This window comes from Polypterus senegalus, chromosome 5, assembly GCF_016835505.1.
Source record: "Polypterus senegalus isolate Bchr_013 chromosome 5, ASM1683550v1, whole genome shotgun sequence".
Classification (NCBI taxonomy): Eukaryota; Metazoa; Chordata; class Cladistia; order Polypteriformes; family Polypteridae; genus Polypterus; species Polypterus senegalus.
The window spans coordinates 48,973,982-48,994,595 of record NC_053158.1 but is presented as its reverse complement, the minus strand read 5'-3'; the positions used below and the strand labels follow the sequence as shown (position 1 = coordinate 48,994,595).

At 40.9% G+C, this 20,614-nt stretch overlaps 2 protein-coding genes across 5 annotated transcripts in view; one reads left to right on the top strand and one right to left on the bottom strand.

Moving 5' to 3' along the window:
* Positions 1-4,103: 4,103 nt before the first annotated feature.
* Positions 4,104-20,614, bottom strand: part of LOC120530261 (tripartite motif-containing protein 54-like) — a 73,839-nt gene continuing 57,328 nt past the window's right edge. The window contains exons 10-11 of one of the 4 annotated variants that reach the window (XM_039754592.1): positions 5,477-5,554; positions 4,104-4,450 (exon numbers count right to left, since the gene is read on the bottom strand). In XM_039754592.1, coding sequence (XP_039610526.1) covers positions 5,525-5,554 — 30 coding nt within the window. In that variant the 3' untranslated portion in view covers positions 4,104-4,450; positions 5,477-5,524. Of the gene's footprint in view, positions 4,451-5,476; positions 5,555-15,110; positions 17,013-20,614 lie in introns of those variants that run through there. The other 3 variants (XM_039754591.1, XM_039754589.1, XM_039754590.1) reach the window with 3 other exon arrangements.
* crhb (corticotropin releasing hormone b) lies at positions 14,924-16,090 on the top strand. Its single transcript, XM_039754593.1, has 2 exons — positions 14,924-15,009; positions 15,538-16,090. The coding sequence occupies exon 2, from the start codon at positions 15,558-15,560 to the stop codon at positions 16,032-16,034; it is 477 nt and encodes a 158-aa protein (XP_039610527.1). The 5' UTR covers positions 14,924-15,009; positions 15,538-15,557; the 3' UTR covers positions 16,035-16,090.

Below are 20,614 nucleotides of genomic sequence, written 5' to 3'. Positions count from 1 at the left end.
ATTTACATAATCTAAAGAGCTGATTGAGATTCTCAGAAGATGATGGAAACTTGTGCACAGAACTGAACAGCTTGAAAGATAACTTTTTTCTTTTTCTTTTTTTTTTGCCCAATGGTGTGAGCAGGATTGACAGCTCCAGTGACGTGTTTTTCTAATAAATGACTTGTAATGAATCACTGGAAGCCACTCTAGAGGCCTCAGAACTCTTCCCATTCCTTTCTGCTTTACATACGCTGCACACAAGGGACATATTTAAAAGTCCATCAAGACTAAATACATCAGCTAGTCTTGACTTGAATTTAGAGGTAGATGTAAATGTAAGTAAAGCAGTTCGGAGGGTGATATTAACAATAAATGAGATGATTAGAAAGCAAAGGGAGACAGAAATGAAACATTGAAAACTAAGCGCATTTCCTATGGGAAACGATGCAAGTAGAGCTTATTTTGCGACTTTAAGTAAATTCAAATTAAAAGTGTTGCAACATGACACTTACGCTAATTAAAACACAAGTACACACTTTACGTTAAAATATCTTTCATGGAAAAAAAAAATCTGCTTTGCTTTGTAGTTGTATTTGCTTTTTTTGATTGATTTTGTAAAAACAATCTTTGACAGTTTTTTTGTTTTGTTTTTCTTTTTTTCAATTTCAATATTTAATGAAACATAGACATTTAATTATGCATGCATTTATTAAACCCCATTAGATGGGAAATTTCAAACTAAGAACACGAGGCCAGCTTAATCTGGAGAACAAATGGAGCTAATGGCATTCTTAAAATAACATTTGCCTCAACAGGATTTGGAGTGGTGAATCTTAAAGGGGCAATTATATATGAAGTGTTTGCATTTTATAGGAATTGAAAACAGTTTTCAAGTAGGTTATTTTTTTGTTTTGGATCACAAAAATAAATACGCACCTTGTTTGTCGGTAATGCAGGACACATGATGTATGTGCAGAATCTTATCTAAAATGATTTATTTTCAAGTTCAGCCCTGGGCCCCCTATGTCTGCTGGTTTTTACCCTAACCAATATCTTCTTTTAGTTGGACTCGTCCATTAATGAAGCTGTCATTTCCTGATTTCATTATTTGCTTGTGTTCCTCCAGAAATTTATGGTTATTCAGGGACTGGTTATGATAAATGACTTTTAGATTAAGCCTTAATGAGTGTTAAGCAGGGTTGGATCTGTTCTTTTTATCTTGCTGTTTAATATGTTCTTCTTTGTTAATGTTCAGGTCATTTAAGACATTATTTGCTAATGAGCCTGCGAGTTGATAACACAGAAGTAGCTGCTATCCTTTAGCATTCAGTGTCATTTGCACCTGTGTCTGTCATGGTGCTCATTAATTGTCAGTATTTGAATACAATTAGCAAGGCAAATTCCACAGAAAAAAATGAACTAAAAAGAAAATGACTAAATTGAGTTGAGCTTTTAAACCTACAGTTGTGCTTGAAAGTTTGTGAATCCTTTAGAATTTTCTATATTTCTGCATAAATATGACCTAAAACATCATCAGATTTTCACTCAAGTCCTAAAAGTAGATAAAGAGTATCCAGCTAAACAAATGAGAAAAAAACATTATATTTGGTCATTTATTTATTGAGAAAAATGATCAAATATTACATATTTGTGAGTAGCAAAAGTACGTGAACCTCTAGGATTAGCAGTTAGTTTGAAGGTGAAATTCGAGTCAGGTGTTTTCAATCAATGGGATGACAATCAGGTGTGAGTGGGCACCCTGTGTTATTTAAAGAACAGGGATCTGTCAAAGTCTGCTCTTCACAACACATGTTTGTGGAAGTGTACCATGGCACGAACAAAGGAGATTTCTGAGGACCTCAGTAAAAGAGTTGTTGATGCTCATCAGGCTGGAAAAGGTTACAAAACCATCTCTAAAGAGTTTGGACTCCACCAATCCACAGTCAGACAGATTGTGTACAAATGGAGGAAATTCAAGACCATTGTTACCCTCCCCAGGAGTGGTCGACCAACAAAGATCAGTCCAAGAGCAAGGCGTGTAATAGTCAGCGAGGTCACAAAGGACCCCAGGGTAACTTCTAAGCAACTTAAGGCCTCTCTCAGACTGGCTAATGTTCATGTTCATGAGTCCACCATCAGGAGAACACTGAACAACAATAGTGTGCATGGCAGGGTTGGAAGGAGAAAGCCACTGCTCTCCAAAAAAAACATTGCTGCTTGTCTGCAATTTGCTAAAGATCACATGGATAAACCAGAAGGCTATTGGAAGAATGTTTTGTGGACGGACGAGACCAAAATAGAACTTTTTTGTTTAAATGAAAAGCATTATGTTTGGAGAAAGAAAAACACTGCATTCCAGCATAAGAACCTTATCGCTTCTGTGAAACATGGTGATGGTAGTATCATGGTTTGGGCCTGTTTTGCTGTAACTGGTCCAGGACGGCTTGCTTTCATTGATGGAACAATGAGTTCTGAATTATATCAGGGAATTCTAAAGGAAAATGTCAGAACATCTGTTCATGAACTGAATCTCAAGAGAAGGTGGGACAACGACCCTAAGCACACAAGTCGTTCTACCAAAGAATAGTTAAAGAAGAATAAAGTTAATGTTTTGGAATGGCCAAGTCAAAGTCCTGACCTTAATCCAATCGAAATGTTGTGGATGGACCTGAAGTGAGCAGTTAATGTGAGGAAACCCACCAACATCTCAGAGTTGAAGCTGTTCTGTACGGAGGAATGGGCTAAAATTCCTCCAAGCTAGTGTGCAGGAATGATCAGAAGTTACCGGAAACGTTTAGTTGCAGTTATTGCCACAAAGGGGGGTTACACCAGATACTGTAAGCAAAGGTTCACATACTTTTGCCACTCACAAATATGTAATATTCGATCATTTTCCTTAATAAATAAATGATCAAGTATAACATTTTTGTCTCATTTGTTTAACTGGTTTCTCTTTATCTGCTTTTAGGACTTGAGTGAAAATCTGATGATGCTTTAGGTCATATTTATGCAAAAATATCGAAAATTCTAAAGGGTTCACAAACTTTCAAGCACAACTGTATGGCAAAAAAAAAATTCTTGCATAAATTAGTTCTTATGCACAACTGCACTTCTTTAAATGCAAAATAATAGGAGAAACAAAGATCAGGTATTTAAACAATAAGGTTAAGTAAAGTTAAAATGGAATCACTGATTGCAAATTTCGTTGGGATGAAAATCTGCAGTCACAGTGCAGTCACAGGACTGAACTTGAAAACCTCAGGTCTAAACACAAAGCATACACGTATGGCAGTTAGGTACAGGATCTGATTCTGCCATCAGCAATAGGACATAAGATGGGCTTTGTTTCTCAAAGTGTCCGCTTGAGGAGCCACCAGAAGCAAATAAGCGCAGCTGGATTCACGTCATTCACTTAGAAAAACGCAAAAGGTAATTTGTTAGGAAGAACAAAAAAAAGGTTTGAGGAACCAGCATGGATATTGTGATGTTAACTCATAAAACGTGCTAGTTGGACTGAGGTGGAGTAGACTGAGGGTCCCTCCTTCCATACTTTTAAGTGAAAGATTTACCGTAACAGACATAAGTTTAGCAAAGATGCTTGCATGCTCACAAAATCTGTTCTCTACTCTAAAATAATAACCAATTTTTATTTTATAGAAGAACTTTTATGTTTTATGGATTGTCAAAGATAAGACAAGGAGCCACAAAAAGGCTTGGGGCAGCCACCCGTATAATAGTTCCTGTCTGCAAAATTGTTGAAAAGTATGTACAGTTGTGTACAGGTTGGAGTCCAAAACAGAACTGAATTGCTGAGGCAAAGATGGCAGTTTTAAGGGTGAGTAGAGGAAGTGACATCAGTGGGGCCAGAACTGGAAGTGACATCGTCAGGGCCCAGCAGATTTTCCCGTAACTGGTCTGCAGTGGAAACAGAGAAAGGATCAGCACACTTCGCCACCCCCTGGTCTGGTGTGGAATTGCCCTTATTTAGGCCCTTTAGCTGCCTCCTATAAGCACGTGTGTGACAGGATGCACTCCTTAACACTACTGTAGCTATCTCGAAATAAACTTGTGCAGCTGAGCCTATGATTTTTAATTAATATAGATTACATTTACATTTATTCACTAAGCAGATTCTTTTATCCAAAGTGACTTACAAAATAGGTCAACATAATCAAATAAACATCAGCCTGTTGTGAGAAGAATGACACTTAGACATCATAAAGGTTTGGTGCAGTCATGTGACTTGGCTACAAAAAGGAATTTTTAAAGGTAGTGAGTTGTTCACTCGACAAAGTCCAAAACAGAACTGCAATTTTGATTCAAGATTTTAATGGCCAGTGTAAGAAGTGACGTCATCGGGGCTGGAAGTGGAAGTAACGTCATTAGATGCGGGACAGGAAGTGATGTCATCAACGACGGCGGAAGCGGAAGTGATGTCATCAAAGGTGCCGGAATCCTGTGGGATTTCCTGAGAAAGGGGTCAAGAAAGACAGTTAGTGCACCCTGACGCTCCCAGGTCAGAGGTGGAATTGTCATTATTCAGGCCCTTTAGTTGACTCCTACTCATACGTGTGTGACACTGTTTAGGAATAAACATTACAGGACAAAGTCATGGTCATCATAAATAAGAGCTGACAACAAATTACAAGTTAGTTAAACTCCCTTGGTCACAAGAACCTGTCAAAGCCATTCCCAACAGAAATTCACAGAACAAGAGTTTTCAAATGCTTCTTAAACACATTGAGGGAGTCAGAAACTCGAATGGTGGTGGGCAGATCATTCCACCAGCTAGGAGCTGCACAAGAAAAGTGTCGGATTTAGATTTGCTGCCATGCAGAGGTGGCACTGCCAGGCTCTGTTTATCAGCAGACCTGAGTGGGTGAGAAGGAACATAGAAGGAACAAGTGTCTCCATTTGCTGTATATACTTATTGATGCTGACCTGTTGCCTACTCTGTACTCTGCACGAAAGCATCAAGGATTTAAACTCAATACAGGTCACCACAGGATGCCAGTGTAGCACTCATAGAAGAGGACATTAAAAGCTCTGTACCTCCAGAGTACGTCTGTGAACTACTGTGACACCAAACTTCATAAAACAAAATGGGATAAGCTTTATGGAATTCTACTGCAAACCTAGTTTAAAGCTATGTGAGATATTTACGATAGTATTGTATGTATGTACTGTATTTGTAATGCAATTCATGTTTATTAATGTTAATGTGAATCACTGTCTTGTTTGTTAAAAATAACTTTGGCTTCTATAAAAAAACATTTTCTCTGTGGGTTGTGTGATTTACACATACAAGTAGCCCCAAAATTTTAACTGAAATGATAACAGTTGGTATAAATTGGAATTTTGTGCACTTATTCCAAAATTACAAGGAAAAAATCTATTGTCTGTATCAATACTGAAGTGACATCTTTATTACATTTATTACTTTACATTCATTTGTCTATTCTAAAATTTATTGGTTTAATTACACAAGTCTCACCAAGTAATCTCCTTTCATGTCCCCATGGTGACTTTTTCAGTTCATTTTTCAGATTGAATTAGGTTGATCAATTTCAGCCTATTGAGAGAGTAAAGATCATATTCATGAGTCACACAGCTACATCCCTTTGTGTTAAATGAGTGTAAAGACAAATGAGAAAAAAGATCAATTAGCAAGTATTGAAAACAAAAGAGTGGATTCTTGCACTGCTTCTGAACCCAGAATATATCACTAAGCAGGCCAGGATGCAAAAAATGACAGTGTGTTTATTAGCTCAAAGGAAACACATGAAGACAATAGGAGGGTAATAAACCTGAAAAATAATAAACCTATTCATAACACACCAATAAATAAGTAAGTAACATAAAAATGTTGATTCATCACTGAGCTTGACTATACAGATCTGGAAACTCAGTCTGCTAGGTGGAGTGCCTCGCCAATTATCCATCTCCAAGTGCCCGTATATGTGTCCTTATTCCACCTTCCACCTCCTGTCTCTCTTCCTCGTTGGCCATTATTCCTCCCACAGGTCCAATGCTTACTCTCATTTATATCCCAAACACTCAACCACTCAATGATACGGAGCTTCATTTCAGTAAAAGCCTGAGTCTTTTTCCAGAGTACAACTGGCATCCATTACTATGGTTAGTTATGCTCTCAGGAAATTACTAAGACATCCTTCTGTGGTGATGTCAGGTAATCCTGTACCACTGAGCACCTATTCTCACTTAAAGTGTCACATACCCATGGCAGAAAACAGCTCTATAATACATAATTTTCTGAAGGGCCCCATATACAAGGGTGGGCAGAAGTAGGCTTACAGCTGTAAGTACGTAAGGCTGGCAATCTGAGCACTTGCAAGACTGATTCTGTGCACTGTGCCATTGTGACATTCTTTTGAGTTAATAAAGTTCATAAAGCTATTGAGTTAATCAAGCAATTCTAATAATCATTACCTGCATGTGCTTTACTGTACAAACAACTGTAAACCTACTTTTGTCCACCCCTGTATCTTGCATTTGACCTTGCTCCTACTTAACTACTTGGTTATATACCTATAATTTATGTTATGGGTTGTGGTTCTGGACAAACATAAAGGTTGTACTGAGCAACTAACTTTTCCAAATTGAGAGCAATAAGAAGAAGCTTGGTTTAAATTTGCCCTTGAGGACAATTTTCTGTTGGCATGCCTTTGCTTGGGAGGCAGCATAAGGGCTCTGGTGATGGTAGGTACCTGCCGAAGCAGTGGTTTGCACTGTGTGCTTCTTCAGTTTTGACAGTATGACAAGCATATCACCCACAGTTCAGACCTCCTTGAGTCAGTACTGCATCGGACTCCCATCTGAAAAGATGTCAGCAGTGTCTTTGAAAAAAGATTTTTTAAATTAATTATCCATCCATCCATCCATCCTCTTCCGCTTATCCGAGGTCGGGTCGCGTTGGCAGCAGCTTGAGCAGAGAGACCCAGACTTCCCTCTCCCCGGCCACTTCCTCTAGCTATTCCAGGAGAATCCTAAGGTGTTCCCGGGCCAGCCAGGAGACATAGTCCTCCCGGTTGGACGTGTCCGGAACACCTCACTAGGGAGGCGTCCAGGAGGCATCCTGATCAGATGCCCAAGCCACTTCATTTGACTCATCTCGATGTGGAGGAGCAGCGGCTCTACTCTGAGCCCCTCCTGGATGACTGAGCTTCTCACCCTATCTTTAAGGGAAAGCCCAGACACCCTGCGGAGGAAACTCATTTCAGCAGCTTGTATTCGCGATCTCGTGCTTTCAGTCACTACCCATAGCTCATGACCATAGGTGAGGGTAGGAACGTAGATCGACTGGTAAATTGAGAGCTTTGCCTTACGGCTCAGCTCCTTTTCACCACGACAGACCGATGCAGAGCCTGCATCACTGTGGACGCTGCACCGATCCGCCTGTCAATCTGACGCTCCAGTCTTCCCTCACTCGTGAACAATACCCTAAGATACCTGAACTCCTCCACTTGGGGCAGGATCTCTCTCTCAACCCTGAGAGGGCACTCCACCCTTTTCCGGCTGAGGACCATGGTCTCGGATTTGGAGGTGCTGATTCTCATCCCAGCCGCTTCACACTCAGCTGTGAACCGATCCAGAGAGAGCTGAAGATCACGGCCTGATGAAGCAAACAGGACAACATCATCTGCAAAAAGCAGTGACCCAATCCTGAGTCCACCAAACCGGACCCCTTCAACACCCTGGCTGCGCCTAGAAATTCTGTCCATAAAAGTTATGAACAGAATCGGTGACAAAGGGCAGCCCTGGCGGAGTCCAACTCTCACTGGAAACGGGCTCGACTTACTGCCGGCAATGCGGACCAAGCTCTGACACGGTTGTACAGGGACCGAACAGCTCTTATCAGGGGTCCGTACCCCATACTCCCGAGCACCCCCACAGGATTCCCCGAGGGACACGGTCGAATGCCTTTTCCAAGTCCACAAAACACATGTAGACCGGTTGGGCAAACTCCCATGCACCCTCCAGGACTCTGCTAAGGGTGAAGAGCTGGTCCACTGTTCCGCGACCAGGACGAAAACCACACTGTTCCTCCTGAATCTGAGGTTCGACTATGTGACGGACCCTCCTCTCCAGAACCCCCGAATAGACTTTTCCAGGGAGGCTGAGGAGTGTGATCCCTCTATAGTTGGAACACACCCTCCGGTCCCCCTTTTTAAAGAGGGGACCACCACCCCATCTGCCAATCCAGAGGCACTGTCCCGATGTCCATGCGATGTTGCAGAGACGTGTCAACCAACACAGTCCTAAAACATCCAGAGCCTTAAGGAACTCTGGGCGTATCTCATCCACCCCCGGGGCCCTGCCACCAAGGAGTTTTTTGACCACCTCGGTGACTTCAGTCCCAGAGATGGGAGAGCCCACCTCAGAGTCCCCAGGCTCTGCTTCCTCATTGGAAGGCATGTTAGTGGGATTGAGGAGGTCTTCGAAGTACTCCCCCCACCGACTCACAACAGTCGAAGTCGAGGTCAGCAGCGCACCATCCACACCATATATGGTGTTGACACTGCACTGCTTCCCTCCTGAGACGCCGGACGGTGGACCAGAATCTCCTGAAGCCGTCCAAAGTCGTTCTCCATGGCCTCTCCAAACTCCTCCCATGCCCGAGTTTTTGCCTCAGCAACCACCAAAGCCGCATTCCGCTTGGCCTGCCGGTACCTATCAGCTGCCTCCAGAGACCCACAGGACAAAAAAGTCCTATAGGACTCCTTCTTCAGCTTGACGGCATCCCTCACCGCTGTTGTCCACCAATGGGTTCGGGGATTGCCGCCACGACAGGCACCGACCACCCTAAGGCCACAGCTCCGGTTGGCTGCCTCAACAATACAGGCAAGGAACATGGCCCATTCGGACTCAATGTCTCCCACCTCCCTCGGGACGTGGTTGAAGTTCTGTCAGAGGTGGGAGTTAAAGCTACTTCTGACAGGGGACTCTGCCAGACATTCCCAGCAGACCCTCACAACACGTTTGGGCATACCAGGCCTGACCGGCATCTTCCCCCACCATCGAAGCCAATTCACCACCAGGTGGTGATCAGTTGACAGCTCCGCCCCCTCTTCACCCAAGTGTCCATGACATGTGGCCGCAAGTCCGATGATACAACCACAAAGTCGATCATCGAACTGAGGCCTAGGGTGTCCTGGTGCCAAGTGCACATATGAACACCCCTATGCTTAAACATGGTGTCTGTTATGGACAATCCGTGATGAGCACAGAAGTACAATAACAAAACACCGCTCAGGTTCAGATCAGGGGGGCCATTCCTCCCAATCACGCCCTTCCAGGTCTCACTGTCATTGCCCATGTGAGCATTGAAGTCTCCCAGCAGTACAAGGGAGTCCCCAGAAGGTATGCCCTCTAGCACCCCTCCAGAGACTCCAAAAGGGTGGGTACTCCAAACTGCTGTTTGGCGCATATGCACAAACAACAGTCAGGACCCGTCCCCCCACTCGAAGGCGGAGGGAGGCTGCCCTCTCATCCACTGGGGTAAACCCCAATGTACAGACTCTAAGTTGGGGGGCAATAAGTATGCCCGCACCCGCTCGGCGCCTCTCACCGGTGGCAACTCCGGAGTGGTAGAGAGTCCAGCCCGTCTCAAGGAGAGAGCTCAGGCTCCTTCCCCTTCAGAGAGGTGACATTCCACGTCCTAAGAACCAGCTTCTGTAGCCGAGGATCGGATTAATTAATTAATTTGTTTATTTATTTTATTTATTTTCATTATACAAGGTCACAGACTTGCTCCAAACCTTTTTCCATTCCTACGTCTTGTTTTACGTTATTTAAACTGATTCATCTTTCTTTAACTAAATAACTAAAAATAAATGACTTAAAAAAGTAAACGTACGAAAATAAAAAAAAGACAAAAAGAAACAATCAAAAAAGTCCCTACTATTAGACAATTTCTTAAATCATGAATTCTATCATATACAAAATAAACAACAAAACTGAGAGACTATGAGATTAAAGAAATAAGACAATAAATAATTTATCTTAAACTTTCAAGCAGCTATGGCTTTTTTCATTTCATCACTTCAAGACATGCTCCGACTTATGATAAACTATGTAAGTTGTATTATTCAAACATTGTGCCAAATCTCAGGAGCTGAAAAGGAGAAGGACTTCAAACTATAGGGTGGTCCAGATCTAATTATGCAATTTTTATTACGCTATAAATTATTAAGTTTATTACATAGAAAATCACCTGAAAAATCCCGGACCATCGAGAAGTGTGCGAACTAACGACATGAAGGATCGCCTTTGCGCCGAACTGAAATCGTCAACAATTTACATGAGCCAGGGATTAAATCCTAACATTAATACATTGAAAATTGAATTACAAGAATGATTCTGATTTAGCATATCATTCAGCATAAAATACTTGCCATTTCTACTCTTAGGTCAGTTATCTGACGTCACACTGTGAAGTCTATCTACTTGATAGATTGATATCTGAAGTAATCGCATTTAGTGCTTATGTTATGATCAGAGCCTACTGTACTGGAATAATCAACTGCAGGTAAAATGATGATACACAATTTTAAGAAATGTTCAACTTTGTTTATTTCTGAAGACTTTAAAAGAATGCTTTTCTCAAGTTTATTTTGGTTTTGACCCTGCTAGTTTTCTGACTTTGGTTTTTACCTTCTCCCCATATTTCAATAGATAGATAGATAGATAGATAGATAGATAGATAGATAGATAGATAGATAGATAGATAGATAGATAGATAGATAGATATTTTATTAATCCCAAGGGGAAATTCACATAATCCAGCAGCAGTATACTGATACAAAGAAACAATATTAAATTAAATAGTAATAAAAAAGAAAAAAAATTAAAATAAAATTAATGTTAGCATTTACTCCCCCGGGTGGAATTGAAGAGTCGCATAGTGTGGGGGAGGAACGATCTCCTCAGTCTGTCACTGAAGCTACTCCTCTGCCTGGAGATGACACTGTTCAGTGGATGCAGTGGATTCTCCATGATTGATAGGAGTTTGCTTAATGCCCATCGCTTTGCCACAGATGTTAAACTGTCCAACTTAACTCCTACAATAGAGCCTGCCTTCTTTACAAGTTTGTCTCAGTCGGGACATCCTTGCAGTAGAATCTATCTATCTATTGTGACGGACAGCCGGGTCCCATGCCCGGCCGGGATGCCCCTGCTGTGTATATTCCGGGGAAGCCACCATGGACAGCTCAGTACCTCCCCCGGGGCACTTGGTGGCAGCCTACATGGCGGACAGTGATTCCCCAACCACCCGCAGGGCTCCATGGGAGATGGAGTCCTCCACAGCCTGGTTGGGGGCTCGGGTGGCCGCTAGGGGGAGCTGTATGGACTCCGCAGTCCAGCTGCTTGAATTCTCAGCCCCACCCGGAAAGGCAATTGGGACCAGTTGGTCAGCCACCTGGAACTCTTCCGGGTGGGGTATAAAAAGGGCCAGCCACCTCCACTCGAGGCCAGAATCAGGAGGAAGAGGACGAGGTTGCCTGGGAGGAGTGGTGGAGCAGGATTGTGATTGGTTTGGGGGGTTTTTGTGCTGTGTTGGGACCGGGGAAGACGTGTGCCCACGGCTGAAGAGGAAAAAATAAAAGACCTTGAGTGTGAACACGTGCCTCTGCGTATTCTGTGCCGGGTCGGGCGCTATAAAGCGCCTTTTTCACACTATCTATCTATCTATCTATCTATCTATCTATCTATCTATCTATCTATCTATCTATCTATCTATCTATCTCAATGTGTCTTATATGATATATATTAAGACCCTAGTTCACTATGGTCTTTCTTACCTATAATACAAAATACTTTTCTTTCCTTAAAAATTAAATAGAAAATAAATTCAGGAAAGAAAATTTTAAATCCTTGTTGGTGAAAAACTACAGGATATATCACCATACGTCAAAGTGACAGATAGGTTGCTGAATGAATGTTATCACATTTACATTTTCATGTTAACGTTTATGTCTGATAAAAGAAAGGTTTAGGTCAAATGTTGTTATATTTTACATTTAATGTTTACCTTTGTTTTGTTATATAGAGACCTAGGTGACCAAGTTTTCCCTGTTATACTCTTTATTTTATAGACTTTACCAGAATATCTCAAATCCCATACTCTTACTGAACTGTCAGGTGCACTAAACCCTCACACCCTCCTCGACTTTAACATCTATAACTTCAGACAACTAGATAAGGTAAAAGAACAGGCAGAGTTAAGTCACACATTTAATTATGTTTCTTTGATAATAGGCCCATATTATAAGGAAGCAGAGTGCAATGTGAATGCTGGTCACAAACCAAACCATACGGCCTGATAACGCTAAATTTGTAGTTTCAGGCAGCACATAAACTTGCAGTTTCATTTGATTCCTTCTGGTCAGTTCTCTCCAGGTCATCATCATGTCTGCTCTCTTCAGGATGGAAAGTGGCAGAGAGAGCATGGCTCCCTCTTTATTGTCCTTGTGTAGCTCCTGACACACACACACACACACACACACACACACACACACACACCTCCTTCCTGGCAACCTGAACATTCCCAGTCCAGCTTTTTTGTAGATTCAAATAAAAAAGAAAGGAAGGATGCAATTAAGTCATAAAACTCGCCCAGGTGCTGATTTCCTTTTCAGTCGAACTCTGGGGATAGAAAGCTGGTTTGTCCAGCATCCTGACTCTGTCACATGACAAATAAAGACATGCAGAACATTTAACAACAGATATGCTAGATATTACTCATTTTAAACTCCACTACACCTTTTTTTAAATGAATGCAGCAATCTCTGTAATTTAATAATCATCCACAGTGTGCTAATATTTACATTATCTTCCAAAGATTTTTACAAGCAATTTTCCAGGATAAAACAACGATACAAACTAACATTTTTCTATATTTAATTAGGGACACATACTCAAAGTTTGAGTTAAGATTTTGCAACATTTATTTTTGACCATGATTTCCGGTTTGCATTTTGGGTTTGGCATGCATTTTTAAACAATATAGATATCACTACAAAATAATAAAGTCTACCTATCTTACCCTATTGTGCTGGTTGACAACATGCTTCAAACATACACAACCATGAAGTTCAACATGTCACTGAAGATTCTGTTTCTGCATTCACACCTGGACTTCTTCCCTGGTAATCTTGGTGCAGTCAGTGATGAACATGGTGGAAGATTTCAGTAGGAAATTGTAATGATGGAAAAGCGTTATCAGGGCAAGTGGAATCCATTAAAGTTTGCCACTTTCCAGGAAGCAAAACATTTGAAATAAATGTCGCTCAGTGTAACTTATTTGCCACTAAAAACCTGTTTAACTGTATTAAACGTATTGCCATGAAGTATATGGATATGTGAGGATTTTTTACTTTCTTTATTTTATCAATATCTTGCTTATCCATATTACCCTGTACAGTTGTTGCCAGTCATGTCTAGCACCATTCTAATCAGAGTTCAGATATAAACACCGCAGGCCAATCTCGTGGTCAGAATACATAAATACCCTCAAAAGATGAGATGCTTGTTTTGTGCATAGAAAAAGATTACTGAGTTCAGTTCATAGTTTCGTTATATGTAACTCTCACCATTGGAAATATTTGATGTTTTAATTTGCATTTTCCCTGCAAATAATGAGGTAGTTCAAAACAGTCTTTTTCCATTGTTTTAATTGCAATTACAAAATACTCAGTATTCTTTTTTATCTACTTCAGACAAAACTATATAATGTATAAAGAAGACAAAATCAGTCAACAGAGCCCACAGCCTGACTAATTAATTGATTAGAATGTGCAAAAGTACTCAAATCAGTTCAATTACATGTTACGTTTGTTGTTATAAATGCTTTCGTTTATTTTCTGAGACTAACAGACTTTGATAGTTTGGATATAATTCAAATGAGACAAAATGAGTGAAATATTTTTACTCGCGAGGATGACAAATAATAATAATAATAATAATAATAATAATAATAATTTGATGTTTAATCCTAAAAAGCTGGTTGAAATATAAGAATAAAAACAATAACCCATCCCGACATCCTCTCCTGTCTGCATAACTTGATAGAATTTCTAAAGTGTTATCCCCCTGCCACTTAAGCAAAATGAGCGTAGATAGCATTATTCTTAATGAAGAGCTCCGTGTTTTTTTAATGTAAAGTTCATCATAAGAGCACTATAGTCATTTATTAACTAATACATTTATTTGAATAAGCTGTAGTAGCCTGTGCGCTAAAGCAGCGTTACGTGACACTGATTCCGTGGATTAAATGCATATTTTCCGCTTGTAACCCCTTTTATGTTAATTAATGTTGATATTACCCTTTAGTTTCTGACTTTATATTTCCACTGTAAGTCACTAAAAGATTGCTTGCAATAGAAGGCGTTTAACTCGTTTTGGTTATGTAATACAAAAGTTACAACACGAATCTTCAATGTTCAGCACCAGGGACAGCGGTAGACAATGAATCTGGTTAATTAGTGCAAGTTATTAGTTGGATCCAGAAATCAATACGTGGCAGTAAAACCAGAGTACAGAAATGACAAACCGCTACGAGGCGTAACAAACCCGCGCCGATTTTAGCCAGCTGTTGTGTGATAAAAAGGAAAAAGATGCCGGCTCTCGTGCTTTTCGATGGAGAGGGTCGATCTCTGTGACGGATTTGTTACAGTTTATGTTGCGTCATTCAACCACATTAAAGGTATTTGCAAACAATTGGACAGTGGCTACACTTGACACTGGCTAACTCTGCCCAGCACCTTTTAAAATGAATTCTTCATTCAGGTGTCTACTCATTCAAGTGTCTACGCAGGCGCGAGCTCTGAGCTCATAGCGTGACTCTAATCGCAGATCTCGAGCTATAAAACCCAAATTCCTTTCTTTATTTGTAAAATTCGATATAGAGATCTCTTGTGAACCTAGAAGCAAATCAAGCAGGAGGACACTGCTCTTTTATTGTTCTGCCCTTTCCACTGAGACATTTACCAACTTACTCTGCCTAAGGTAAGACATATGTTTCGGCTTTCTAATATATGAAAGTGGAATGTGATTGATTGATTGCAGATCATATTTTAGTTTAAAAGGAGATGTTTTGCTAATGTGTGTTTTTTTTTTTTACTATAGAACTTTTCTTTTTTTAGTAATAAAGTACATTTTGCAGCGTGCATTTACAGAGCGGCTGTAGGCGCTGCTAAGCAAATATGATTTGCTAAAACAATTCTGTTGATGGGACGCAGCGTTCCCTTCGCTGAATACAAACCACATAGAATATGAACAAAAAAAGTTTATGGGGAAACAGCGCATTGCCAAACTCCAAGAAGCTGATTTACTTGACGATTATGAAAATGACACTTATACTGTTAAAAGGGGTGGGAAACCTTTAAAATAATCTCTCACGGAATGGGATAGCAAATTGATTCACTTACAGTGAACAAAAACACGGAAAAGTAGCCTCGTTTGAATAATTAGATACATAATAAAAATGACCTAGTAGATAGACTCTTTATTTACTTCTTACTATTATTTTTATAGGTTCTTGGAGGATTTTTGACATGAAGCTGCATTTGCTCGTTTGCACCGCTGCCCTCCTAGTTGCGTTTCTACCACGTCGTCAATGTCGACCAGCCGAGAGTGGCGGAGCAGCTCAGACCGGCGTCGATCCTCAAACAGATCTCCAGCAGCAGTCTCTTCCAGTACTGGTGCGAATGGGCGAGGAGTACTTCATTCGACTTGGAAATTCACCTCTGTCCTTATCAAATGTGCCTCCCGACACGCTGTCCAGAGCTCTTCAGGTTCAACTTACTCAGCGGCTTTTACAAGGTAAAGTTGACAACGTCAGCCGGCTGGTGAAACACTATGCTGACCAGACTGACGGCTCAATACAGAAGGGGAAGCGTTCCGAGGAGCCCCCCATTTCACTGGACCTGACCTTCCATCTCCTCCGAGAGGTTCTGGAAATGGCTCGAGCTGAGCAACTGGCCCAACAGGCGCACAACAACAGGAAAATGATGGAGGTCATCGGAAAGTGATCTTCCGCCAAACCCGAGTGAAGGCTAACCTAAAACACGCAGTATTATGTATCATAGTGCTACCTTTACATTATTTGTTTATTTTTATAGCTTTAAACCTCCCGCTGAAGAAACAGGCACAGGAAATGTATTTCGCTTGATGGTAATCGAATCGTATCAGAAATGCGAGGCAGTTGAAGCATAAGTCATCTTTAATTTGTATAACTATTGTACCAGTGATAATACAAAACAATAACATTGACGCAAAGATCTTAATTCTTTTCGTAACAATAGAAATTCATATTAGGTTGATATGAAATCCACAAAATTCCGGTTGCTGTATTAAAAAATGGATAATAAATCGTGAAATCAATTTCACTGTACTTTGTTTAATAATAAACATAATATGAGCAATCCGGCATTTTTGTTGTTTAACAGAATGTCTAATATTTATATTTTTAATAAAACTTTCAACGCTATGTTTATATTCGAGTGTGAAGATCTTGTTATTTTTAATGTTAGCATCATTTATGATCTTTGTCAGGATAGGCGCGAGATGACTTCCCCTTACAATGCAGTTAAATCCCAGCGGTGTGTAAAGATACAAGCAATGCTAATACAAGAAACTGACAGTAACCCGCTTTGGAGAATTAAAAAACAAAAGTTCGCAAGGCTGCTTATGAATCAACCCAAGCAGCACTCAACTTAAATAAGTACACCAGCAACCTGGAATCCTTCCCTTCCTAAAGGCTTTAGAATGGCTTCTTCATCATCATCATCATCATCTTCTTCTTCTTCTTCTTTCCAAGTCTTCACATGCTCTTTTCTTGGCCCAGTTTGAACGAAACAACCCCGGTCTTGTTCAGCTTCGAAGATTCGTTACTCAGTAAGAGAATTGAGCCAGGAAAAGGAGAAAACATGTCGAGGTCCCTCGCCGGCTTTGGCGTCTGCGTTTGGTTGACTTTCATTTTGTTGAGAAGATGCTTCACCGGAGCCAGGCTGCGCAGAAATGAAAAAGAGAAAAGAGGAAAATCATAAAAGCTTCATGATGAGACCGCAGTGTTTTAGACAGTAAGTGCCCACGCTCGACCTGCACAGCCCAGTAAATGTAACTCTGCAGGATTCTCCGTTTATTGGGAAGTCACTTCTGAAGGCATAGGCAATTCCAAATACAGTAAGTGTTACAGATTGGTTACTGATGTAGTTGCGTTTTTATAAGCGTGAAAGCTGAGATTTTATGTGCACCTCCGATAAGCAGGTTTAGAGAACAGGCACGTTTCATTTGACAGAGTCGTTTGGTTCTAACAGAAATATATTCAGGACAGTTTGGTTTAGTTTTGGTCATTGCGAGACCATCCGCTTATGAACAACTTACATCAGAAACTGTCTGACGACGGATCTGAAATTCTGCAGGTTGCACAACGTGCCGGTCACGAATGAGTCTTGGACGGGATGCCTGGCCGCCGCTGAGCACATTCACTGTCATGGCAGTGACCTAACCGTGGGAGAAACCTGGATTCATCTGATAAAAGCTCATGCAGACACTAGAATAGATACAAAAGCCCAGCGAAACTTGGACTGTGACACAATACAAACTGGCCGGTATTCCTGAAACTTACCTTTTAAACATCTTTGTTTAATATTAGTTATTAGGGAATTCGTTTTCGGCCAGTTTTCTGCAGAATTCTTCTACCAGCATCTAATAAAATAGTAAGTTAACTGGTTCGGCACGAACGAGTTTGTGTTTTTGTGAGACTGTGGCTGCTGACAAGAGATAGATAGATAGATAGATAGATAGATAGATAGATAGATAGATAGATAGATAGATAGATAGATAGATAGATTTTTGTTTAATTCTCTAATGGAACATTAGAAATTATTTATTCTGAACTATGTGGAGCAAGATGGTACAATGATAAAGTGTTTAGCACTGTTTTAACATGGATCAAGCATATCCTGGGTGTAGGTTGTTGTCTGTGTGGAGTTTGCATGTTCTCCCTGTGTATGTATGGGTTTCCTCCATGTACTCTGGTTTCCTGCAGACATGCAGGTTAGATTAGATTAGGTGGATCGGCATTGATAAACTGGCGTAGGGGTGTCTGTGTGCAATGGTCTGATGCCCTGCCCTGCTAATGCTTGTTGGGATAGGCTGCCTGATTTGGATGGGAAAAGAATGGATGGATGGATATAATTCGTAGAAGAACAAGTTTAGAGAAATGTGATGCCACAGTGGGTGCAAATGTTTGTTTAAACCAGTTGAGATTAATTCTTTCTGTTAATTGAATTTCATATGTGATGAGAAGGCTTGTCCCAATTTGCAACATTAGGTTTTATTAATTGTGTGGAGTCTTTGTGAAACTAACTTCCTCATAAATCTGTCCTGTTATGAGTGGGTATGGCCATGCACTGTGACAGCAATCAATCTCAAATCATGGCTGTTGCCACCCAGAATGATATTAGCTCCCCACCACCTTAGTTCTCGAGGGCCACAATGTCTGGAGGGGGTACTTCAGACAGGCAGGTTAGGTGCATTGGCGATCCTAAATTGTCCCCAGTGTGTGCTTGGTGTGCGGTTGTATGTGTCTGTGTGCCCTGCGGTGGACTGGCACCCTGCTCGGGGTTTGTTCCTAACAGTGCCCTGTGCTGGCTGGGATTGGCTCCAGCAGACCCCCCGTGACCCTGTTTTAGGATATAGCAGGTTGGACAACGACTCAATTTTCTAAGATGTTTGGTGTTTTTACACATTTTAGTGCAAAGGAGTCTAATTTAGCTCTCCCTTTTCTTAAGATTTAATTTTTTCGTTACACAACAGCCAATTAACAGTGAGACTAACAGAAAAACGCCAGTTAACAGCTTACCAGATCAAATGGTACTGTTAAAACACTGGAATTTTAGTAGTGTAGAAACTGTTTGATAAAACACATGCATACATACATCCATACATAAATGCATATATACATACACACAATTATACATTCATACTTTCATATACTGTATTCTCAAACCTACTTAATCCAAATTAAATTCATGGGGACCTACAGCCCATCCCAGCATCACAGCAGCCATACTATTTGTGCTTCAGAACAGGCCATTCAGTACTTGGATGGCAGACCATCTAAGAAAAGTTTGGGTTGCTGCTAGAAGAGCTGTTGGTGAGGCCAGCAGAGGGTGCTTACCCTGTGGTCTGCATGTGGATCCCACTGAGACAATGCAGAGATCGGGACACTGCTCTGTAAAAATGGTGCCATCTTTCAGATGAGACGTAAAACCAAGGAGCTGACTTTCTGAGGTCATTGAAGATTTCTGGGCATATCTCAAAAAGAGATGTCCTGGCTAAATTGCCCACCATGGCCTCGTGCATTCTGGTCCCCTAATCAATCTCTGTCTCTAATTGCCTATCTCTCTCACCCCTTCAGCACCTAAAAGCTAACGTATTGTGAGTGTGCTGCCTCAATAATGGCCAGTGTTGCATTATCTAGGTGGTAGAATACATTGGTGGTGGTTGAAATGGTTCACCTCTGTCTATGTAAAACATTTGAGTGGTAAGAGAAGTGTTATATAAATGTGAATAATTAATTCAATATGCATTGCAGGAAACAGCCTGAACAAGATGCTGGACTATTACAGAGCACAAGCAGGCACACACCTACAGTCACTGATATGGGGGCCAACACCCACCATGCAAAGTAAGTCTTTGGGGATGTAGGAGGAAAAATGGAGCACATGGAGAAAACCCTACACAGTTTCTGGGAGAACCTAACACAGACGATGTTCTGGTGCAAAATCTGAACCCATTAAACTGGATGTGTGAGGGTGCAGTGCAGTCTACTGTGCCTCCATTCCACCTTTTCCTAAAGTATGCAGAAAGAAATGAGATTGAAAATAAATGAGAATTAAGAGATACTAATCCACCAAATACTGGGTTTCTTAGAATGGTGAAGTGGCAGATATACATGGCAGATCATAAGCTGGTTCAATCTATGTAATTCACCCATCCATCCAACCCACTATATCCTAACTACAGGGTCACGGGGGCCTGCTGGAGCCAATCCCAGCCAACACAGGGCGCAAGGCAGGAAACAAACCCCGGGTAGGGCGCCAGCCCACCGCAGATCTATATAATTAAATGAAATAATTAATTACAAGAAAGAAGTAGTTTCTGATTATTAAGCTGGTTATAAACATAACATATAGTCACTACAGCACTCCAGGACTCTATATAATATAAAACAGGATTTGAATAAAAGATGGATAAAAAACACTTGTCAGTATTGCCATCCAGTAACAGAGATCCCTTCTTCTGGGCCAGACTGAGATTCTAAAAGATCAACATGAACGGATTTTCATTTTTGCCACTTAATATTTCATTATAGGCTGTTCAGTGTAGCCTACTGTACATTGTTTTCTTGATGGAGGCTCTTCATATTCAGTATTTGAGAAACGCAACCTCTATTGAATGATAAATTGTGTTACTTTCAACATTTTCTTAAACAAAAAGCTATATGTTATCAAAAACACATCAAAAACGTTTTTTTATTAAAAAAAGAAATATGTGCCATTACTTATTGTTCTTCGTGTGCACCATGCAGCATTGGTTCTGA